The following is a 23375-nucleotide window of genomic DNA, read 5'->3' as shown; positions in this document are numbered from 1 at the left end:
ACACACACACACACACACACACACACACACACACACACACACACACACACACACACATGGCCACACGCAGCCACAAAAAAACGAACAATGTGGAGAGATTAAGCTGCACTTGTTCACAGAAAGTCAGAAAGACTGCTGGCTTTAGCTCATCATCTCTGCACGTTTAATATGCTTGTGTGTGTGTGTGTGTGTGTGTGTGTGTGTGTGTGTGTGTATGTGAGATTACAGGAAGTTCCATGACTCAGCAGTGATGTGAGCAGCTCTGTGGTGCTCAACAGCAGCCTGCAAGCAACTAATTACTTATTAATAAGTGTGAGTGAACAACTCATTCACAAGTGTAACAGGTGGATGTGAATCACTTTAGCAGAGACAATACAAGACACTTCATTTCATTTGTAACAAATGTGATTCATCCCGAAAGACAAAGAAAGAAGGAGAGATACCATCTGGTGTCCAAATGTCCCCTATTACCTTGTAGAATTATCATGGAGTCCATAAATGCATCACCAGCCCGCACTGATGTACACATACTGCTCATCGAGAGAACATCCAGGACCAGTGTTTCCGCTAACATGACCTAAGGTACAGTAATACTTTACTTTGCACTGGATAGTGCTCATTTAGTTTGTTAGATGTAAACTATGACTGACTGGAACTGAATTTTCACCACTAAGTCAACAAGGTTTTAGCCAGATACCATTTCATTAGTCTGTTAATTTATAAGGGTGAAAAACTCTTCAGAACCCTTTATTTAAATAGTCACCAAAGTACATTTTGGGTGGTTTAGGACCCCTGACTTTAACCATTCATTTGAAATATTTCCCAGATTCGTTCATTGTCAAATTGAGGTGTTATTAGGGCATATAACTGGTTCTCAAAAGGCCAAAAATAAAACCCTTGGGGAGAAAAACAATAACTACAAATAAATACAAAATTTAGCTGATTTTAATTGAAAGATTACACAAGAAATATATTCCTATTATTACATATTTTTATCTTGGGGTGTTAATAAAGGCTGACATAAAGAACAAACTGTAATACAATGAATTAATAAGTGTTATTTTAAGTAATCACTATTAAGTGATTCATACATTTATGGATAATAACATATTAAGGGGCTTTAATCAGTTAAAAAAAAACTACAACTTTAAAATGTACAAACATATCATTACAATCAAATTCTATCCATCAAATAACATTAAATTTCCCAATTAAGGTTCAAAGTCGGGGGTTCATTCCAAATTTGGGAATAGCTTAGTCAATGCATAAATTAACTGATTTTGATGGATTATCTGCACAGTTCAAGGGTTTTTCAAAAGGTAAAAACACTGTCAAATTTGTCAAAAAGCACAAAAGCCATCCCTGAATTTTCACCTGAAAAACTGAAGGTAAAAAAAATAAGGCATGGCATTCATGTTCGATCATTTGGAAAAGCCCTTAACTAAACATATTATATTCTATTCATTTAAATCTGACTTATATAGTTAGAGATCTTGCCATGGCTGGGGTTTACGTGATATCCTGGGCCCTTGGGTGCAACGCTAAGCTGTATCGTCCAAAGCTCTGATTGGTCACTTTGTCAATTGTTTTGGCTCCCCATCTTATTGGATATGTGTGATTTATCTGCCACTGGAGATCACGTGGACTTGACCAAAAGAAGGTGTGTGTGTGTGTGTGTGTGTGTGTGTGTGTGTGTGTGTGTGTGTGTGTGTGTGTGTAGTGGGGGTTACTAGAGGTAGGAGGGTCAAAGGGGTTGTGCATATGTGCAAGAAGAGAGCAGGACGCTGCTGGGAGGACGTACTCTTTCCTGGAGGATTACACATAAAGGCAACTGGCTCGTCACACGGAGAGAAGGATGTCCAGCATGCATTTCACTCATTTCATCTGATATTTTTTGGGGGGCTGGAGCTGTTTCTGCAGGAGGCCGAGGAAAGCCATGGCAGAAGGTATGAAGGGCTTCTGTGCATGATCTGAAAGGAGAGAAAAGGGCCAAAGGGAGGGTTTGCTTTTCTTCCTCTTGCTTTGTCTTCTTCTTGCCTTTCTGAGGGGCTGGGTGCTGTCTATTCAGAAACATCTCTTCAGACGTGCTGCCATGACTTGTTGTCTGGAGGATGGTATGCTTTTGTTGATGTGGAGATAGAATGGAGGTACTGGGGGCAGACTGTGCTCTTTAAAACCAGGGATAAGCAGCAGCAGCAGAAAGCGGAGGGATGGGCTCTGCCTCCAATCAGAGTGTCATCACAGGTAGACCACAAACAAACATGTCAGTCTTTATTTGAGAAGCTGTGGATTAACAGAAAACAGTTTTGTTTTGTTTTGGTTTTTTTTTAGATTTTTAAAGATTTCCACAAAGATTTTGACAGAGGAAAGAAGATGCTACATTTTATTTTGAAGGCCTGCTGGATATTATGACATGCACAATCATGTAGACTATTAAAAAATATTAGGCATATGGAATTTACTATTAAATAAATTAACTAATTTGCAACAAAATACGGAATTTATCACATTCATCATTATTCATGACTGAAATAATGAAATAATTAAAAAAGATTAGTGGATTGGATTTTTTTCTGTCTTCTTTAATGACATACTTTATTTTTTTTTATTAGGTTACTTCATTAATTATGTCAGTACCAGTCACCATGTTTTAGCAGCTGTAGTGTAGTGTAAGTGAGAGTAGAAAAAGTCAAATACAAAAACGACAAAATTGATCAATTAAGTCATTTTTAAAGTAAAATGTGTTTCAATCGTCTTTGCTGATAGAAAATTGAACAGCTTAGCTTTCGGTTTTGGACTGTTTGGACAAAACAAGATATTTGAAACTTGGGCTTTGGGATTCATAATGCGCAGTATTTATTTATTTATTTATTATTACTATTATTGTTCCTCTAACAGACTACAACCTAATTTCCCGCACCAATCATCTGAAAAGTGTTCTTTTTTAAAAAAAAAAAAAATAATAACAACAGCAATAAACATTTCGATTATTTCCTCATTGCTGCTTTGTTTCTTTTTTTCTGTCCCTCTGGACTTCACTTTGCTGCAGTTTATCAGTCTTTCTGACCACCATCACTGTGTTTGTGTGCACCGTGCAGCAGCAGGCGGTGCGCAGAGTGAGCTGGAGGAGGAGGAAGCGGCTCTGTCCCGGGGCAGCGGAGTCTGCAAGTGGTTCAACGTGCGGATGGGTTTCGGCTTTTTGTCCATGAGCAGCAGGGACGGAGCTCCTCTGGAGGAGCCGCTCGACGTGTTCGTCCACCAGGTGAGACGCTGCTGCTGTTTGTCACATCTGTCACATATTTTGGGTTTATTTCACTATTCGCAAACACACCCTCTATTCCATAACCAGAACAGCTCTGCTTCTCATTAGTGTCCCTGTTAATCTCACGATAGGTACTCAAAACAAAGTAAAAGCTGTAGCCTACACGTTCAAACACTGTTGTTGTTTTTAAATGACAGCCAACAGTAATTTTGCAAGAGCATCTTTATATGTAGTGCGAGTGTCTTCAACATTTTTGTGGCCAAGGACCCCTTAGCTGAGAGAGAGACACGGCGTGGACCCCCTGCTGTGTAACAGTGAGTTGAGATGATTCTCTTTGATTAGCACTGGCCGGCAGCTAACAGGCTAGTCAGCAACAGTTGTAGCATAGCTAAATGAGTTAGCCTCCTCACCTGCACTTTCAGGGGTGCACAATGTGTCAGTGTCTTTCTCAAAATGTACAAACAGATTAACTGTAGCTCAAAAAAATGTCTGTTCTCTTGGAATAATGATACAGCTAATTGTCCAAAAAATGATTACAAATTATAATTATTATTTAAAATTGTTGTTAAAAATGGTAAATTCCATTGGTTTTATGAAAAGGCCAATTTATTTTACTTATAGGTCAGTTTCTTGACTAATAATATTATGTATTGATGTCAATGTGTATTTTCAGACACATTTTAATTGGAAAAGACAACAAAAAGATAGATTAGATTGAAACTTTAATTATGGAATAGTTATTTGGCACCCTTAGTTAGTCAACAGCAAATTAATCAGAAACTAGGCCTATTTATATAGATTTACTGAGCTGTGGACTCAAGTCAGATGAGTCAGAAATTTGACTTTACAAAAAGATAAAAGACTCGCCACTTGACTTTGACTTTAACACCAATGACTCATGACATCATTTGGACTTGAGCCATTTAGGTTTTGAAAATACTTGATACCATGATAAAGTGTACTTGATATTATTATGTTATTCAAGAAGTATGCCATCATTTCCTGAATCTACTCACATTAACGCTGTTCATTCTAAGCAAGTAAATCCTAAATTCCTCAACTGGTACAAATTTGACAGCATTCAATCAAGTTGCAGGGGAGAACCAAAAAGAACGCAGAATCTGCGCACAAAAACGTGGTGGTCAACAGTAATACAAATTGCAGCATGCAAATTGTGCAGGTTGAAAGTTGCAGGCCGAAGATGCAACAACTTCCAAAAAAGTTGTTTTAACAAATACCGCAAGAATACATTTTAAAAAGCATTTGTGATTTTTGTAAATTTTATATATTACTCTGTTGTTAAAATGTCTTTACATTTGGTGAAGAGTGAATTTTGACTTTGCCTTGGACTCAACTTGGGACTTTAGTGCAAAGAGTAAACACTTACTTGTGACCTGCAAAACAATGACTTGGTCTCACCTCTGTGAATTTATCATTTAGTCACTTTTTGAGCAAAAAACACAAACATTGTCTGGTTGTAACAAGTAATGACTGAGAGAAAAACACCTCTCTGAAGTAAAGTTACACATTATCCCGCAAAGACAGCTCGTAGGAGGAATATAAGACACCTACTGTGTTTCTGTGTAAAATTACCTGAAGATTAACACATGTTAAAGTCAGCTGCCACTCCCCCCGCTTCACCTCACAGGCAGATATGTGCTGTGGAACCTCAAAGGTGTTGAGCTCAAACCTTTCTATATAAAAGGGGTTAGAGGCTAAAGCAGAGATAACAAGGCTCATTCCTTTCCCCATACAGCCCTGCTTCCTGTCATAAAGTCATTAAAGCATCAGGGAGCCCACCCAACTCTGAGTTTCAGGCCCACCTCCCATGTGGAGCTTTTTGGTAGAGCGGCTCTCAGGTTACCAGCCCCTGTACTGCTGTAAATCATCTGAGGACAGAGAGGGGATAAAGGCCCTGCACATGTTTGTTTTTGGCCTTCTTTGAATCATCAGTGTCAGTTTGGTGTGCATAGGTTTGATCAGATGGGATATTGTAGTCTCTGTTTTTATAATGACCAGTAAAATGTTAAAATAATTGAATTTGGAAACCAAATTGAACAATAACATCATATTAAAGGTATACTTCACCTACAAAATGATGATTTTTAAATCAGTTCGTTATGTGGTGTTACCTTGAATTTGTGAAGATAAATTTGTTGTTCTTGCATACCCCCACGGGAATTGGCAACCACACTGATTTATTGATTGACAACTCAGAATTTATTTGTAGTTTGTAATTTATTTATTTGAAAAGGGACAGTGTACATTTATCCAAATTTAAACAAATGTAAATGTACCTGAGTCAGCTGGAGAACTATTTTTCATTGGTAGTCCCTTTGCTTGATGGTAAAAGGCATCCGAAATTAATAATGATAATAATATACAATACAACAACAGCAAAACAATATACAAATATACACAACAGCAGCAAAACAATGCACAAACATCTGTTTACAAAAAAAGCCTATGCTTAGTACTTCCCCAACACATAAGCTGAGCATACAAATGGATTAATGAGACTTGTTTTGCACTTCATGAGCTATGTGAGATTTTTTCAAACATCTGTTGTATAGTTTTGCTGTAGTTAAGCGTGGTCCCCAATCAATCAATAGATCAATATGGTTGCCATTTTCTTTGGAGGCATGTGAGAAAAACAAAGGTTTCATCATGAAATCAAGGTAACACAACATGACTAACTGATTTACAAATGGTCATTTTGAAGTATATTAGCTTGTGATACATTTTCAGTGTTCTGTGTACAGCCAATCAGTACATTCTCCCCACTTGCTTATTTGAAATGCAGCAGGTTTGGCGATTCTTATAACAAATAATACAATATGCAGAGTGTTTGTCATAGCTTAAAGGAATATCTCACCTACAAAATGACCAATTGTTTATCAGTTACTCAATTAGCACCCTCGAGCCATTTTAATTCCTCCAGAGCCGGCCTGATCCCAGACCACCCCAAGTCCCTGCAGGATCCGGAGACTTTCTGTTGCTGCTGTTACACTAATTAGACCCAGAGCTGTGGGGGTTGGGATTTGCACTGTCTACATTTGAGTTGCTACAGTGGCTAACGTCCCAACTGTTTTTTTTTTTTAACTTCTTCAAGCTCTCGCATGCAACACATTGTGCAACCAAGTTAGTGTGAAGCATACAGAGGCCTTAAAAACATATTTCACCTGTGAAATGACCATTTGTATATCAACAACATCCTGCATCTTTCTCAAATGCCGTGAACAGAGAATCCAAAAAAGGTAAACACTCTTTGTGAATCAAAGTCAATGGGCGCCGTATTTAACAGCAATACTACTCTGACTACTATAGTGTGTTACGGTCAAAAGTAACAAAAGGACGTACATTAAGGTGAAAATTTCTGGCTTTTGTTCTCACATATAAAGTACAGGCAACAGAGCCTTTCACAGCTCTTGTCATACAGGTCAACAGGTTTGCAGTCTAGATTTCCTCCAGCAGCAGCTTTAATGTGTATTAACCAACACATGACCATTAAGGCTTGCTGCTGGTTTGCTTGTGGCCAGGATAACCCCAGCAAGCTGCTTTTATTGTTTGGTGGATGAGTGGTATGCTTGAAAATGTTTTCTTCATTTGATTGTGTTTTGTCTATCTGTTTCTGCTTTCGAAAGCCGTGATAGCATTGTTTTAAAGAGTTTAAAGGGATAGTAAATTCGAACAAAATTCGAGAAAAACAAATCATCAGTTTTCAGTTAAGTACAGCTGGTGTTTGACATGTTCACCGTGTTGTAGTTCATCCTTCTTTTTATTTACTTCAATTGGAGAGCTAATCAGTGACAGATCCATAGAGTAGCACACTTTTGGGTGATTTACTCCTCCCAAGATGCATCCATTCTCACCACCACTCCTGGTAGCTATCCCAAGAATGCACTCTTCCCCTCTGTCATTTCCCAGCATCCTCAAATGCAGTGGTCATCTTCAGACTTGACCAGATGGACTCATTTTAGAGACTCTGTAGCTGCATAGGTGGTGGTGCGGAGGAAGAGAAGGGGGGGTTGGGGCTTTTGGTTGGAGACACACAAGAGGAGGAGGGGGTTTAAAAAGCACTGATGTTTAAACGGGGCTGTCAGCGGGATTGGATTTTTATGAGAGAACTGAGGATTCCCTTTCAGAGACATTTATGCAGAGATGTGTGGTCAATTTTTACACGTTTGTCTTGTAAGGCCCCAAAAAATAGATTTAATTTAAACATCTAACATTCACCCACAGAATAATTTCAGAATTTTCAGAATGTGCCAAAAATAACAGTCATCTTAAAACTGCATGAAAAGATTCTTTTGGAAACTTGGGCTTAGCAGTGGTGAACATATGACTGACATTTAATTACATTTTAATGGAATACTTTACCCAAATAATTTGGTGCAATGTGAACCAAGACAGTAAAGCCGTAGCCGGACAGCTACACAGTGAAGTCAAACTCACTATGAAGCTCAGTAATGTCAAGGAGAGCTGCAGAGGCAGGTGATCATTCTCTGTAGATTCATCAATATGACATAACATCACAGCGTCATGTGATACGTTCTTATTATGAAATATTGATTACAGCCAATATAACAGTGAAAGAAAGCAGTAGTGACATCACCAGTTACATTCTCCATAGTTCCCCTATGGGTCCATTTGGCTCAGTAGATCATTAGTTTATGTTTTCAGCCTTAATTCTGACCCTTGCGTTCTCTTGTTAACAGAGCAAACTGCACATGGATGGCTTCCGCAGCCTCAGAGAAGGCGAGGCTGTTGAGTTCACCTTTAAGAAATCATCTAAAGGGCTGGAGTCTGTCCAGGTTACTGGGCCTAATGGAGCCCCGTGTCTGGGCAGCGAGAGAAGACCAAAGAGCGGCCAGAAACGACGCTCCAAGGGTGACAGGTAAATTCTATCTGACGACATTCACTGCGTATTTACTTATTGAGCAAAGTTGAACACTTTGGGAAATAATCACTTTCTCTTTCTGAATGAGATGAGAAGGTTGATTCAGAACCTCACGTCTGTGTTAAATGTGGAGTTGGAGCCTGGTACTGTCAAAGTTTAAAAGAAATTTTAAAAAAAAACCCAAAAAAAACCAAAAAGCATACCCCTTTACCTCTCACTAATGAGCGTCTTGTTCGCTTTTGATATACTCAGACAGAAATATAAAAATCACAATTGAATTATGTGCCGGAACAGCTTTATCCATCTGCCCTCTGTGAAGCTTCTCTTCCTACAGCTCAGGCTGCCAGAACAGTTAGCTTGGCTGTGTCCGAAGTGAAAAAAATATGCCTGCCAACACCTCTAATTAGTGTTTTGTTGTTCAATCTGAACACAAATAGAATGACAATTTGTCACATTAGGGGGAGTTGCTGGAAGAATTTGGTTGTAAACAACAGTTTATCTGTCTGCTTGGTATTTCTGTACTGTCAGCCTGGTCACCAAAGAAAAATGTTGGCATTTTACTCTTCTGCAAACCATGGATGTTTCTTTTGAGCGTTTCATAAGTATCATATCTATGTTCTTTAAGTTCTGTAGTTTTGATTTTTTGTATATAAGCTGACAGAGTGAATGAGAGGTGCAGGAGGTGGAGGATGATGTCACACCTGCCAAGAGGCAGAATACTGTTTGAGGCCAATCAACAGCAAAACTGATGGGTATTTTAGTGAGCTGTCGCTAGGTTTGCAGTGGCTTCTTAGCTTTTTAACTTTAAATGTAAGTGTTTCCTTACGGAGATATCACAGCATTTCCCGCCAAAACATTATCATTTCCCAACCATAGCCAAGTTGTTCTTGTGCCTAAACCTAACCACACATCAACCACAGCATAATGTTTCAATGTTTCTGCTACATAATGTACAAATGTTACATATCTTTTGTCCGGGAAAAGTAAAATTTTTTTCTGGTGATTGGGTTGGTGCTGCAGAGCTGGTTGCCAGATACAGCTGGTAAACCCAGATTATTCTCTTGGGCCATAAAAAGGGTGACTGCACCCAGCATGGATGTGTAAAGAGAACTGGATAAAGCGTTGGAGGAGTCTTTTACACTTTCCGAATGTTATCAGACCAAACGGACCAACTCTGATAGTGAAAAGCGTCGTTTTGTGAGGGTTGTGCTCAGAAAAATTCATTCACTGATCTACACTTGTTTTTGCCGTATAAATCAGTGGAAAAAAGTATTTTTTGCCACATGACATCATGTGGCACATGTAATTCTTCTTTTGAGCCATTACAAACATTGGCTCTGAAACCCGGTGCACTAAAGCCTTGTACCCAACTGTTTTTCAGCATGTTAATCCCTCTGAGGCCACAAATGATCATTTTTACACCAAGTTTGTGTACAGATTAAACAAATAGGATTCATTATGTTAAGCAGTGAGCTTTAGAGGTGTTTTTCACTTTGGAAGGAGTAAAATTGTTTTCCACCTACTTTCAATCTTTATGATAAACTAGGCTAACCAGGTCCTGACATCAGTCTTCTAATCTCACTCTTTTCCTATAAAACTCACTCTAAACACTCAGTTGACTCAAATTATAGATAATAACTGAAACAATTCTACTTGACCTGAAGCTTTAGAGAACAAGTCATAACATACAATAAACTGAGTGCTGTGAAAATACTCAAATAATAATTTTTGAGTATTTATTTGACTAATATTTTGTCTCTCTAAAAAACGCACTCTAAAAACTCACTAAAGTGACTCAATGCATAGTTAATAACTTAAACAAAGCTACTGTGTTTGTAGTGTTTTTGAATAGTCTTTGTTTTAATGGCAGATTTTTTTTTATTAGTTTGAAAAAGATAAGACTTTAAGCTCTTCAAATACAGTCAAAAATTAACTGGTGAGAGTGAGGGAAGTGAGGCCAGTTTATCATATTATTGATGTAAGTTATGCATAGAGTTATAAAAGAAGAACATTCTTAAACAAAGTATTCTGCTAGCTAAAATTTGGCTCTTTGTGAAGCAGCAGGCTGTGATGGATCAATACTTTTTTTTCATGTTTTCAGGCTTCTTCAACTCCCAACACTCTGTCTTTTGGCTTCAGTGTAGCTCCATCAGTTCAAAGTTTATCTTTTTGTGACCAAACACAAATTTAAGGCTGTAAATGAATGCTACTAGAGGAAACTCTCATTTATTTGCAATTCCTTTGTTTGTCTTTGAAGCTTGTTTGGGCAGTTAAGATCCAGCGCGACCATTAATTTGATAGCATCTTGTAGATTTGACCATATTAATCATGGCTGGAAGTAACAAAATGAATCCCACATCTTCCCGTCTTTAAATACCTGCTGGATTTGATTATAGTCAGATGTTCTGGCTTTCTTCTTTTCACACATGAATGTTGCAGTTAAAGAATAAAGCAGTTTGATTTTCAGATTGCAGGCCATTAAGATCGGAAAGGGTATTAATGTGATAGCATCGTGCTAAGTTGAAGTTCATTAATCATGGTGCGCAGTGATAAAATAATCCCGCAGCTTCCTGTCCTTAAATACCCGCTATAAGTTTGATTGCATTCACATGTTCCCTCTTTGCTCCCAAACATAAACGTAGCATTCGGGGGGGAAAGAATCCTATCCATTTAATTGATAACAGATGTAGGTGCCTGAGAGGGGTCAGAGGTCGCCATCGCCATAGCAACAATGGGATATGGTGTGCAAATGAGGTGGAAGGGGAGGGTGGGAGGAGGGGTGGTGAGCGGGGGTCAGGGTTCAGAGGTCACAGTTGTATTGAAACAAAGGAGCTCTCTCCCACCCTCGTGGCCACGCGGATCAATACTGAAGCCTGATGGGGGGCTGGGAGGAAGAGGAGGAAGAGAGGAAGGAAGTGGTGGTTAGGTGTGAGATGATGCAGGGCTCAGTCTGGGTTTCATCACTCTCTATCGCACTGATTGAACATATATTTTTTTGTTATATTTTATATTTTAAGTCCATTAAAAAACCCTAAATCAACAAGGAATGTATCTTCTACTAACAAATATTGGGTCTAATCAGGGCTCCAAACTAACTTTTTCATTTTTCATTCAACTAACTTTTTCATTTTTTCATTTCTTTTTCATTTGAGTAATTAAGGTCCAAACATTTCTCACTGCACCTTTTGGCATCACAATTAGGCACTTAAAACATTACTGTTTTGACATTTTACCATTCACATTGGCAATATCTTAACATATTATGTAAAACTGGGCTGTTTTTTGCACATACTGCTGGTGCTACAGAGGTTGAAAGTCTTGTAGCATGGGCCACAAAATTGTAGCCTGAGTATAAAGGTATAAAATAAGCACATTGTAGTTTGAGACTATTCAGATTCTGTTTTGAGTTGAATAAGTAGTTTTCCAAGGCATAGTACAAAAAAAATGCATACATTGGTTTTCAATATGGGCGGCACAGTAGTGCAGTGGTTAGCACTATTGTGTCATACCAAGGGCTTCTGGGTTACAACCCGTTTTTTGGCTTTGGCCCCTCTGTTTGGATTTTATATGTTCTCCCTGTGTTAGTGTGGGTTTTCTCTGGTTTCTCCAGCTTCCTCCCCCAGTCAAAAGACATGCAGATTAGGTTAATTGGTGACTCAAAATTGCCCGTAGGTGTGAGTGGGATGCTTATTTGTTGGGTTCCATTTGTACTGGGAAGTCCAAATTAACAAGTTCCCAGTGGGAAATTTCAATTGGAATACCCCCTGAATTTGGATTTCTGACTCGAAAAGTGTGAGTCACCTCACTAATTAGGACCTCAAAATCCAAAATACCTCCTCTGTGCATTTACAGAAGTAATATTCAATTTATCTGTACTGTGGACATGCTGCTGTGGTGTTTGTACGCACAAAATACATCATCCCCAACCCCGATAGCATTTCTCTATGTGTGACATTATGTAACCCCCCCTCTTGGCCAAAGTCAACTGGGATCAGCTTGTGCCCCCCTGCAATCATTACATGGACAAGAAAATGGATGGGTGGATGTTCTATATGTCTTAATTTGTTTATTAGTATTATTTATTATAAAACATGGAGGTGGGAAATAAATACGCTTAGTGACTTAAAACTATCAGTTGAAAACAAAGTTTAAATACTCTTGTTTCCCCTTTTTTTAGTGGGATGTAGACTAAATGTGTATTACACAAGTATTTGAAGAGAGAGAGGGAAGTCCAGTGTTAATGTACAGCTTTTTAGTTAACAAATAGGCTGCTGACAAGGATGGGAAGTTGGAAATGAAGGCACCTGAAGAAACACATTTTGGTTGTGACCTTTATTTGAAACTACTATGATGACAAAAAGAGGTTGTCAGAGTAGAAAAAGTACACTGTAGAAGGAGACTTGTATTTTTATTTGACCTGTATCATACATTTGGGAACATTCTGACAACTCTTTTTGGTAGCTCCTAACATAGCCTAAATATTACTAGTAAGGAGTCCTATTTTAAGAATTCTTAGAGTAACGCGGAGCAAGGGGAAAAGAACATTTTATTTCAGTGAGGAGGTGTGGTTGACCCCATTGCAAGGTGTGATGCATTCTTTGAAAAGGTGTGATTGGTTGTCACAGACATGCCCTTTATTAGGCCTTCCAAGTTGTGGACACCCAGTAGAAATGAAATGAACTGCAGTACAATATGAGGATGTTAAAGTGCTTTTTGTGTGATCGCACCATTGTACTTCCATTTATCTTAGTGTTGTGGTTACTATATATCTGGCATTATATTGTTATTGTGTTTGGGAGATGTGAGAAAATCTCTAATGAGATCGACCACAAACATTTTCCCTGCACCATCTAATCTGTGGCATTTCAATAACTCCTTGTCATTCAGTTTATTGAGAATATTTATCCTCACATCACTAGGAGCAACTCTTGGTACTAGGAAGCTTTGTGAATACAGCCCCAGATATCTGCCAGTTATTTTTATAAGCAGTTTCCACAGTGTCAGTTGTGAATTTATACTTCTGTCCATGTTCAGCTACCAAAGCTTACTGTAGTGTGCCTTATTAAATGTGCTTGCTTTCCATTTATTTCTGCATGCCATTTTAGCAATATAAAGAGACATGAGTGTCGCTTGATAGAAGTAATTTGTCACAGTGAACTGCTCCCTGTGCTGTTTACTTATAATCACTTGTTCGACTGCAGATGGAGAGCAAAAAGGAAGGGCCCGTAGAAAACCAGATTGTCTATAAACAAAAAAAATCAATGGTCATTGCTTGCCTATTTAAGTGGCCAGTGTCTCATTGTGTCACACTACACAGTGCTTGAGCCTCCCTTGCCTTATTTATCCTGCCCTAATGAATTCACCAACAGGATTTCACTTAGCCACTGATCATCAGCCTTCTCAGCATCAATTTACTGATAACAATACACATCAAGCTACCAGATCTACAAAGCAGATCAGCAGTTTTCTGTTTAATCATAGAGTCTTGTTATGTAGAGATTCATACGTGCTCTTACTTGTTAACTGCAAAGTTATGGCTGCATGATCATTTAATGGTATCATCTATTGTCTTTAAGTAGAATTCTATTGTGAAAATATGATCGTATCTTGTTACTGTTTAACAAATTTCTCTATAAATGACAGGTTCCAAATTGCAAATTGCAATTACAAAGAGTTTTATATGCATGCAAGGGCTTTTTCACACCACACATTATGACTTGTCATAGCAGAAAAAGCACAGGTGTAATTAATCATGTTAACAATGGTTCTGTTCCATTAAGTGTCTGAGTAAAAACAGCCAGACACTGTGATAAAGATTTGCCCGATTTTAGTCCCAAAATTGTTGATATTTGAATGGGGACGGATTTTTGCCAAATCAGTTTGAGGTTCATAATTGCTCATGCCGCTAATCAGACATTGTTCAAAAAAGTGATCTGTACATTGTGGGCATAAAGGTACAGATTCTAGCTGCACAGATTCAAATAGGCTATAAACAATACTGCAATGCCACACCCAACATATTTGGCGCCGCCTTCCCTCAGCTACCAACAGAAATACAGACAGCTGACACGACAACTAGAACTAGAAATCCGCTTTCTAATTCTATGTTTTTCGGATGTAGCAGTCGTAGTGTCTAAGTATAAGCATGGAGAATGGCATGTAGTGGCATTTTAACTTGCTGAAAAGGCACAATCCTACCTGTCCCTGTGTTTACACTGACCCCGCTCTAATGTGAGATCTACTCATAGGGAGAAACGAGAAGCCCCTCCAAAGTTGCATTTTAATTTTTCCTGTAGCTGGTGGCTTTCATCATAAACTTTTTTAAAAAGATCTAAGAACCAATAGTAAGCAGGCACATGCAAATAGCTGTTGAATCAAAATTAGTATTACAAAATACATCTGTCTTGTGAAGCCTGTATATTTAAAGATCTCCTCCAGAAATATAAAATACTCTGATTTAAATATAAATTTGTGTCTGATATGGCTAACTGCCCATGCATCATTCTGCACAGTCAGTAAAGCTCAAACATCACAGCAAAGGAGGAAGGGAGCAAAGCCTTAAACAATCAGCAAAGCCAAAGTCCAACGTTTAACTTTATTGTAAGGACAACAAAGCCAGTTGTGAGTTCAGTTGTCAATATATCCCCAATATAATCCCTTAAGGGACAAAGATCAATTTGGCCAAATCCCTTAACAGCTGCTCACCGCTGGAACTGCATTTAAGGTGGATGCATGGTGACAGATATGCTAAGAGACAGAGGGATGTAAAACCAAAGCTACAATTTGCCGCCCCCTGATGGTGGAATCAAATCACTTCACTGCAGGTGGAATTTTATTCAGATTTGTGCTCAGATTCAGTGAAAACCAGCTGCTGTTCAAAACTATTTAACACACATTACTAATTGAAATAATAAAAAATGCATTTTTTCTGGAGTTAACATTGTATAATAGGTGTAATCATATAGTACTATTCTTGGCTCTAATATTTAACTTTGATAATCTCCCACAAAATCCTTTTGCTTCCAGTTTTCTGCCCACTTACTGAAGCACTGTTGGAGTTTTTAAAATATTAAGAGCAGTCATCACATCACCTAATACGGAGCACCTCCTTAGTCATGCAAAAGGCGTTCAGTCACATGCCAGAACTTTTGACTTATGTGTCAGAGGTGAATGACTTCATGACTTCATGAATCACTGCCTCCAAAATAGCATGTCCTTCTATCACTGTTCAGACCAAGGCAGTCAAATATCTAAGGAACTGTGTCATGTGACCCTAAACTCTAGTCATACAATCACTAGTTTAAATAGTCTGTCTGTCATTGTTCACTTTTCTGGCCTATATTCATAGTAAGACCCTTATATGAAACATTATTGAAATGTTAAACACAAATGACAAAAACTGGGCTGTGATTTCATTGTAGGCAGCACGTAGTCTCTGTCATCCCTGTCTGTTTTTTTCTCCACTACAAAACCTATACATACAGTATATTATCTTTATGAGCCGCCTCCTCTGATGTCCGATTAGTCTATATTATTGTGGTACACTGAGCAGTTGCCCCCGTTGCCTGCTTGTTCCACTAAAAGGTGAGGAGGATTCTGTTTCCAGCTCTTATGGCGTTATGATAAAGCTAAATGTTTTAGAGCTTCTGAGGGACAATTAATTTATGTTTCTATAAGGTTTGCTCCAGCAAGTGAACCTTATAGCCATTCATCTGAGGTCATTTCCTGTCTTCTGTTCATTTCAGATGCTATAACTGTGGAGGACCCGGCCATCATGCCAAAGAGTGTCAGCTACCGCCTCAGCCCAAAAAGTGCCATTTCTGCCAGAGTATTTCCCACATGGTGGCCAGCTGTCCGGTCAAAGCACAGCAGCAGCAGCAGTATTCGTCTGCGGGCTCTCAGGGAACAGCTACCTCACAGAGGGACGAGGAAGAGGAGCAAAGCCAGGGCACCCTCTCTGAAAACTCCGAGTGAAGGATTGAGGGGAAACTGTGAGGCTTTTCACTGGAACACTGCTTATAGAAAGAGCTACCTCAGGTTTTATTTATTGAGCGGCAAAATAGGAGTCATTGCTGCGTTATGTGATGTGTTGTTCAATGGAGCACTGGCAGGGATGTCTAATTTGAACATATTTTATTTCTAAGTTGTTTTTCTGCCTTGGATAAGTGTCTTAGCTTTGGAATGAAACAATCAGACTTACTGTTGATTCAGCCGTGTCGTAGCCACAGATATCGAGTCCCTGGACTGATCTGACATGTGTGCCTCCGTTAACTGAGCCTTTTTCTTTCTTACAACTCTCCACACATGCACACATACAGAATGTGTGAAAAGTTGCACCAGGGTGGAAGCTGACGGATATATTGGCTTGCAGAATTTTGCATGCTTGCTTACTGGCATGCCTTATTGAGGACACTTCATTGAAACTGATCCATAATTTACGGAAGTAGTTAATGTTTGTCTGCTGTAACATATCAAAATACCTGCTGTGAGAAAAGCCAACACAGCCACTCAGGCATGAATGCAGCTCTCTTTTATCCAGTACTTATATTTCACAAAGTATGCTGCATTCAAATGGAACTTTGTTTTTAACATGGGACACAAGCATGACAAGGCTGTGCAGCTCTGTGTGCTACATTCAGAGCATTAATATAGCAGTAAACCATTGTTTGCTATGTGAAGATGCAGTGGAGTAATGGCATCTTGAGCAGAGAATTAAGTCATGCTACCTCTGTGTGTTGTAGTCTAAGCTTCTCTGTCTTTTGTTTTGGTAAGGCGGTCCGTGATTTGTACTTATTAGTGCTTGTGTGTATCCCACTGGCTAGCTCATTGCCACTGCTCTGCAATGCACTCATATGGCAGTTACTGCTGATATCAGGACAGCGTTGTTGTAGAAGTACTGCATCCACCCTCCTGGTTAACACCGTTAGCTCTGTCAGCACTGTTGATGTTGTTTTGTGCTGCTTACAGAGTTAGCACAGTTAGCTTCTAGCCTCCAGCTCAGCCACCTTAATGTTGAGAGCTGTATGTAGACAACTCACGTGCTCTGAATGTTGCATCTCCATACACCATTGTATCCAAAAAGCTTAAGCTTTTGCTAACTATTTTGATTAGCCGCTTGTTAGCTTGCTTATAGCTTTATTTAGATATTTTTAAATAAAGAAAAGTCAAATACACAGTTATCCATAAACAAAGCGTAACACAATTGTTAGTATTTCCCCTAAAGCTTTAACCCACTAAAGAGCATGCCAAGTGAAGCAGCCAAGCATCAAAGTGAAGCGTTGCATTATCACATCATAATATTGATTATTGGAACAAAAGAAAGAGGATTCAGCATTTGTCTAAAAATATCAGTATTGGCCTTGAAACACCCCTATCAGTCAAACTCTTGTGTCTGAAACCAGACACAAGAGTTTTGTTAAAATCTCTTTAAAACAAGACCTGACTCGATTATAACTGGTTGATTTTGTTTTTGTTGCAGGATTAGGTGATACCACAGAGTGGGTCACTGCAGGGGAATGAAAGACTAACATTTTTGGAAGTCAAAAATAGGCTATAAGAGTTGCTTACAGTGTAAATAGTTGTAGTTAATACCTCATTATACTACAATGTTTTTTCTCAAAATATGACAATTCTGACATAACATTAATTATATATAAAATATTTGTTGCGTATTTTTTTTGTTCCTGTAAAATTAAAAACAAAAAATCAGACCTTTTTTGATTGATAGTTTAATTCTTCAGTAGAATTTTTTCTCAAAATATTATGACCAAATCCATGATACTATACTTTAAATTGATGATGGAAAATAACATTTTTATTATTACTAAGCTTTATAAAAATGAAGTAAACAATCCACTATGTGAATGTAAGAGAGACAACATATCCTGAGTGTCAGAGATTATCTTCAGATATTATAGTGGAAGTGAATGTCACAATTAAGTGCCATATTCCATTACAACAACATTATTTCACCACACATATGCTCTCGAAAAACTATTCAGTTGTGGTGAAATTTATGTCTTAATTACCAAGTTGCCATTTCAGTATTTGAACTTATATGCAAGACCGGTATTGATTGTATGGCAGACTTTGTCTGCAAAACTCTATTCATCTGAAGGGAATGTACACACATATATCAGGGATATTTCACATAAACAATATTTGCTCAGTTATTGTGCTTAAAAGTTGTGGGTGACACAGGAGGAAGGATGATTTTTAGTGACGGGACCAAATGTATACAGATATAATTATATTAACTATTTATTCAGAGTTGTTCTCCCTGAAGGGCAGACTGAACATTTGACAGAGCATTTTTAATAGTTTAATTTAAACCTGTGCTGTGATTCAGAAATATATTTGTACCAATCAATACCAAATATAACCCAGAGCACTGGTTTCCTTTGTACAAGTGCTGTGCAGTATGTCACAACATTTTGGACAAATTCTGACAAATTCTGTTACTGTTGCAGAATTGTTTACTGACTGCGTGACTATATAACAATGGAATTTTGCTAATGTACAACTTAACTCAGTTGTCACTGCACAGAAAAAAATACAACATTTCAGTGTTTAATTTTTTCTATATTTGTATACAATGCTCTCTCAGTGACTTCAGCCTGCATTCAGCCTATTTAGCGTTTTCATTTTGAATTCTGGGAAACCTTTTTTCTGACCTTGTGTCTTTTAGGATGTTTAAGTTATTTACTTTCACATAAACTGCCAAATGAGCCATGCACTTTCATTATGTCATTCTCTGACACACAACAAAAAGCAGCAACTAGCCTACTGTGGCAACCATATGACTTAAAGGAACCATCCAATTTAAACACCTTTAACACTTTGTATCTTTCAGCATGATGTGCATTGCGTTTCTTGGTAGTGATTGTTCTTTTCTATTATATTTGGCATTTGGAAAACTCGTCAAACATAGACAATGTGATGTTATTTACCTTCAATCGAGTCAGACACTAGCAACTTTTTACAGCAGTAGCCTGTTTCTTCTGGTAGCTGAAGTATTAGTAAGTTACTATTATGTAGCTTAAACATGAAGTTATTTGGCCTACACCATGACATCCACCTGGCCTTGGCCAGTGAGCTAGCACAATAGATCATCCTGCTAGCCAGCTAGCTAATCTAGCTAGTTTCACCACAACCCAATTGCCAGAAGAAATGTTGGCACTGTGCGTTTCTGCAAACCACAGATATGTTTAATGTGCATGTTAGGGTAGAAGTGAAGCTCCAAACTTTAGCAGCATTGTAGTTAACATGTGGTTAGGTTCAAGCATAAAAACCACTTGGTCCTAAAATGTAGGAGTCAACAGATTATTGGCCTGGACGATTATTTTTTATGCCGATATTTGGCATAAAATTTGCCGATTATCTGTATCAGTGCTTTATTTGATGATTGCCGATAAAATTAATTCATTAAAAAGTGCAAAGAAAGTGTCAGCATGGGAAAAACTTTTACTTTGTAAAATCTCAGGGAGCTATTTTTATTATTTTTTTAATTAGATTTTTAATTAGAATTTTTACTTGGCTTTAAAAAAAAAGTTGCTTTGAACTTGCTTTATATGATGTTAAAAGTCTCAGTTTTGATTAATGCTTAAAGTCATTTAAACAAAGATTTGTGTTTAAGTTTGTTAAATTCCAAAATATTGACATATAGATTGAAATTTTTATTGTAAATGCATATCAGTTCCAAATATCAGTTATCAGTCTCATTAACCACTTACAATCAGTATCAGTGTTGACCCTAACTAAAATACTGCTGGAAACTCAGCAATGACTAGCCAAGGTGTCACGCCATCCACCATCCCCACCACTTCCCAATAACAGAGTCAGCCCATGCATATATTACGTCACTTTAGAAATGTTGATGCGTATAAAATGTTCCAATGTAATCTATACGTATCTGTGGTTTGCGGAAATGCACAATTCATCTTCTGGCAGCTGGGCTGCTCACTGAAAAAAAAATCTAAATGTTTATCACAAAATAAGCCCTGAAATGGCACTATATTTTAAACATCCCCGTGATCTTATTTTGTATTGTATATAATATTCACTGTCTTTTTAGTATTCAGGATGTGTCTGCATGATAATGAGTAGATTAATAGATTAGCCTTTTAATGTAAAATAGGACTGGTGACTGAGCCCACTGATTCTACAGCAAAAAGGATGCTTAAAGGCATGAGTAGTCTGTTGATCATCAATTAATATCATAATGCCTGTTATTGTGCTTGAATTTAGCATAATTCCTACTATGTTGCAGTGCAATGGGGTCTAATTTACCAGGTATAATACTCGAATTTAGCTCAAGTTCCAGTGCTTTATCGTGTTGGCTGTAGTTTGCTTTTTTTGTGTGTGTGACCAAGATGAGAAGTCGTCTTGTCAGAAATCTATACAAGTCTACCTCAGGTGTGATTTTGGACAGTTTGTGTCCAAAAAACTGTTTTGTATGTATTGTACATTTTTGGTCTGTTCATTGATCCTCTCAAATATTTATTATTTTTTCTTTTTATATACTTTTTTTTATTGTGATGTGTGCTACCTCATTGAATTGTATCTTTATTTTTTCCCTGGTATCTTAATACCTGTTGCTGCCAATATAACGAGAGATCCTCAACTTAAGACCAAAGTGAGGCTTTTGAATGAAGTCTTGGCCTTGTTTACAGGAAATGGAGAGACAAAAAAACTGACTGAAACACAGTTATGATGTTCATTTGCATTATTTAAACGGACACTCATATCATTACTAACCAGAGCAGACACACCCCAATATTTTTGTCTTTCTGAGGACTCTACTCCAAACCAAAGTCTCTAACCATAACTGTGCAGACAAAGAGAGTTTGGACAAAGCATGGTCATGTTGACTTTGGGGATACATTTAATCTTTGCTCAGTACTCAGGGTTGTACTCAGTGCATATTGTAGGGTTTTTTAACTTGGGGATGGATCAACGATCAAGTTTTACTTCAAATATCTCAAATATATTGTGCTGCAATACAATGGAAAATTAAAGATCAAACATAAAGATGATTTGAGTTTTATTGACTAGTTTCTTGTGTCTACACTTTATGCTGAGGACTGTCAAACCTTTGTGAGATACCAAGTTCACATTGTGAATCTTATTTTAGGGGGTATTTGCAAAGGTAATATGAAGTATTAATATAATCAGCAGACATATTAATGCAGACTTGTGTGGAATCTTATTCCAATTTCCTTTGACTAAATGCAGTAGGCAGTAGTATTGATCCGTTCGTTTTTCCTGTATTCGATCAAACTTCTGTACTTTGCATACACTTATAGCACTAAAATAACTCCAGGGAGTTCCTATCTTTCTTTTTTAGGGGGTATTCAGTAATAGCTCAGTTGTCACCGTTGGACATAAGTATGGAACCAAGCTATCTCCATAACATCTTTACAATCTTCACTGATGATGAACACAAAATATTATTGAAAGCTCTGCGAAAAAGCTAGTAAATGGACCTTGAGTTATTTTGGGGGGTTAAACTATTATTTTAAAGGTTGAAGGTGAATTTTGACACTCAATCTAAACATCAGCAGGCCTATAATTGGAGGACTTTGGCATTGAAATATTGTGCTTTGCACGGTGTTGTGCCTGCGATCGGTCAATAAACGGCTTAGATTAAAATAATTAGATATGCATAAAAAAATAAAAACAAAACAAACAAAAAAAAACCAGCAGTGAAATGTTGTGATGGACATGTTGCCACCAACAAACATTTAGGGAGATCTCATCAAATAGTTTTGGATCTTCTAAAAGCACTGTGGCAAATAGAAAACATATGTTTAGCCTTGCTTTAACTGGAACATCAGTAGAAAGGAATGCACATATTTTACTATGGTATGTACTGATATAAAGATAAACTTCTCAGCCTCAAGTCATAATTTACAAACTGCCACCTCAGTTTCCTTAACAATACACCAGAAAAAGGAAAGAATCCCACAAAGAACAGATTTATAGAAAGTATTACAAGGGGCTACCACGTCTTGCACTTCTGTCATATTTGCACATTAGGTCAAATTATAAATTTCAGGAAGAGTGGCGTGCATAGACTCGTGCAAGTGTTCATGTTATTGTGTCCACCCCCTCTTAGTGACAGTTAGGTTTGAGGGGCAGGGCAGAGGGTGTCCGCATTGTACTGACTGGCTGCCTATTGAAAAAGATCGGGGGAACTTCATAAAGCTAGACAGATGTAGCCTAGGTTATGACCGGAAGTACTATTATTGCCTTTCAAAATATAGTGCATGGATTTTCCACCTTCGAACTCGTCAATGAAATTATTAAATTATAGATAAGTAACTGTAAAAATAAGCATGTGTAAACTAGTGTTTGGTGTTAACAGAATTTGCCATTTAAAAACAAAAGGCCTGTCAGCAACTTAGAATATATATATTTATAGCAATTTATTGAGAGTGGAGTCAGTTTGCAATAATAATTACATAATAGGCCTATATAGCATACACATAGAAATTATTGCTAAATTTATAAATGCAGTAGGGGGATCATTGGTGCATTTACAATACTAATATGGACACTTCACTTCTAAAAGAAAGAAAGAAAAGCATCAACTTAAAATATAATGCATGGTATGGACTAGGGAATGGGACTTTTACAATTATTACAGCTATTACCTATGATGATATATATGTATTTATCTCATAAAAAGATCAGTTACTTCCCTGTGTTTATTCCAAGAAAGCCATAGATAATTAATTTGTAAAAACTTACTTAATCTAAGACTTAACCTATACTCAATCTAAGACTTTATCTATTCATTACTATTTAATGAGATTTTCTGAAATTTAATTTTTTTAGAAATTTTGGTACACGGCATCCAACACACTCACACTCACTCACAACTCACAAGAAAGAAATCATAAAACAAAACAATTATTACATTATACATATAATAGTTTGAAATAGTCCCATGTAAATTTTAAAATTATACAAACTCATGTTGTTGTTTTTAGATTTAACTGAAGGAGCCCACACTACATCCTCTGGAAGCTTGTTCCATCCAGTATGACTATAATTATTTTGTTCAGAATATGGTCCATGTTCTCAGATACTGAATATTTGCACATTATAAAAATATTAGTCTGGGAAATGATACCGTATCAAAATGTTTTACTGCTCCTTTATTTTGAAATGTGTCGCCGGAAGCCGCCTCGTCCTGGCCACCGCTGCGCA

The 23375-nt window shown here is 37.6% G+C and overlaps 1 protein-coding gene across 1 annotated transcript; it reads left to right on the top strand.

The window, feature by feature from the left end:
* Positions 1-1936: 1936 nt before the first annotated feature.
* On the top strand, positions 1937-16136 carry LOC121958285 (protein lin-28 homolog A-like). Its single transcript, XM_042507174.1, has 4 exons — positions 1937-1946; positions 3099-3262; positions 7981-8159; positions 15908-16136. The coding sequence occupies exons 1-4, from the start codon at positions 1937-1939 to the stop codon at positions 16134-16136; spliced, it is 582 nt and encodes a 193-aa protein (XP_042363108.1).
* The last annotated feature ends 7239 nt before the right edge of the window (positions 16137-23375 follow it).

Source organism: Plectropomus leopardus, chromosome 17 (assembly GCF_026936395.1).
Source record: "Plectropomus leopardus strain MGB_pleo_1.0 chromosome 17, ASM2693639v1, whole genome shotgun sequence".
Classification (NCBI taxonomy): Eukaryota; Metazoa; Chordata; class Actinopteri; order Perciformes; family Serranidae; genus Plectropomus; species Plectropomus leopardus.
The sequence above is the reverse complement of the archived record's forward strand: the minus strand, read 5'-3'. Positions and strand labels throughout refer to the sequence as shown.

Excerpts from the sequence above, each read along its gene's own strand:
- LOC121958285 (XM_042507174.1), top strand. Across the intron at positions 3,263-7,980 it reads TCGACGTGTTCGTCCACCAG|AGCAAACTGCACATGGATGG; the intron begins GTGAGACGCTGC and ends TCTTGTTAACAG. Across the intron at positions 8,160-15,907 it reads CGACGCTCCAAGGGTGACAG|ATGCTATAACTGTGGAGGAC; the intron begins GTAAATTCTATC and ends TGTTCATTTCAG.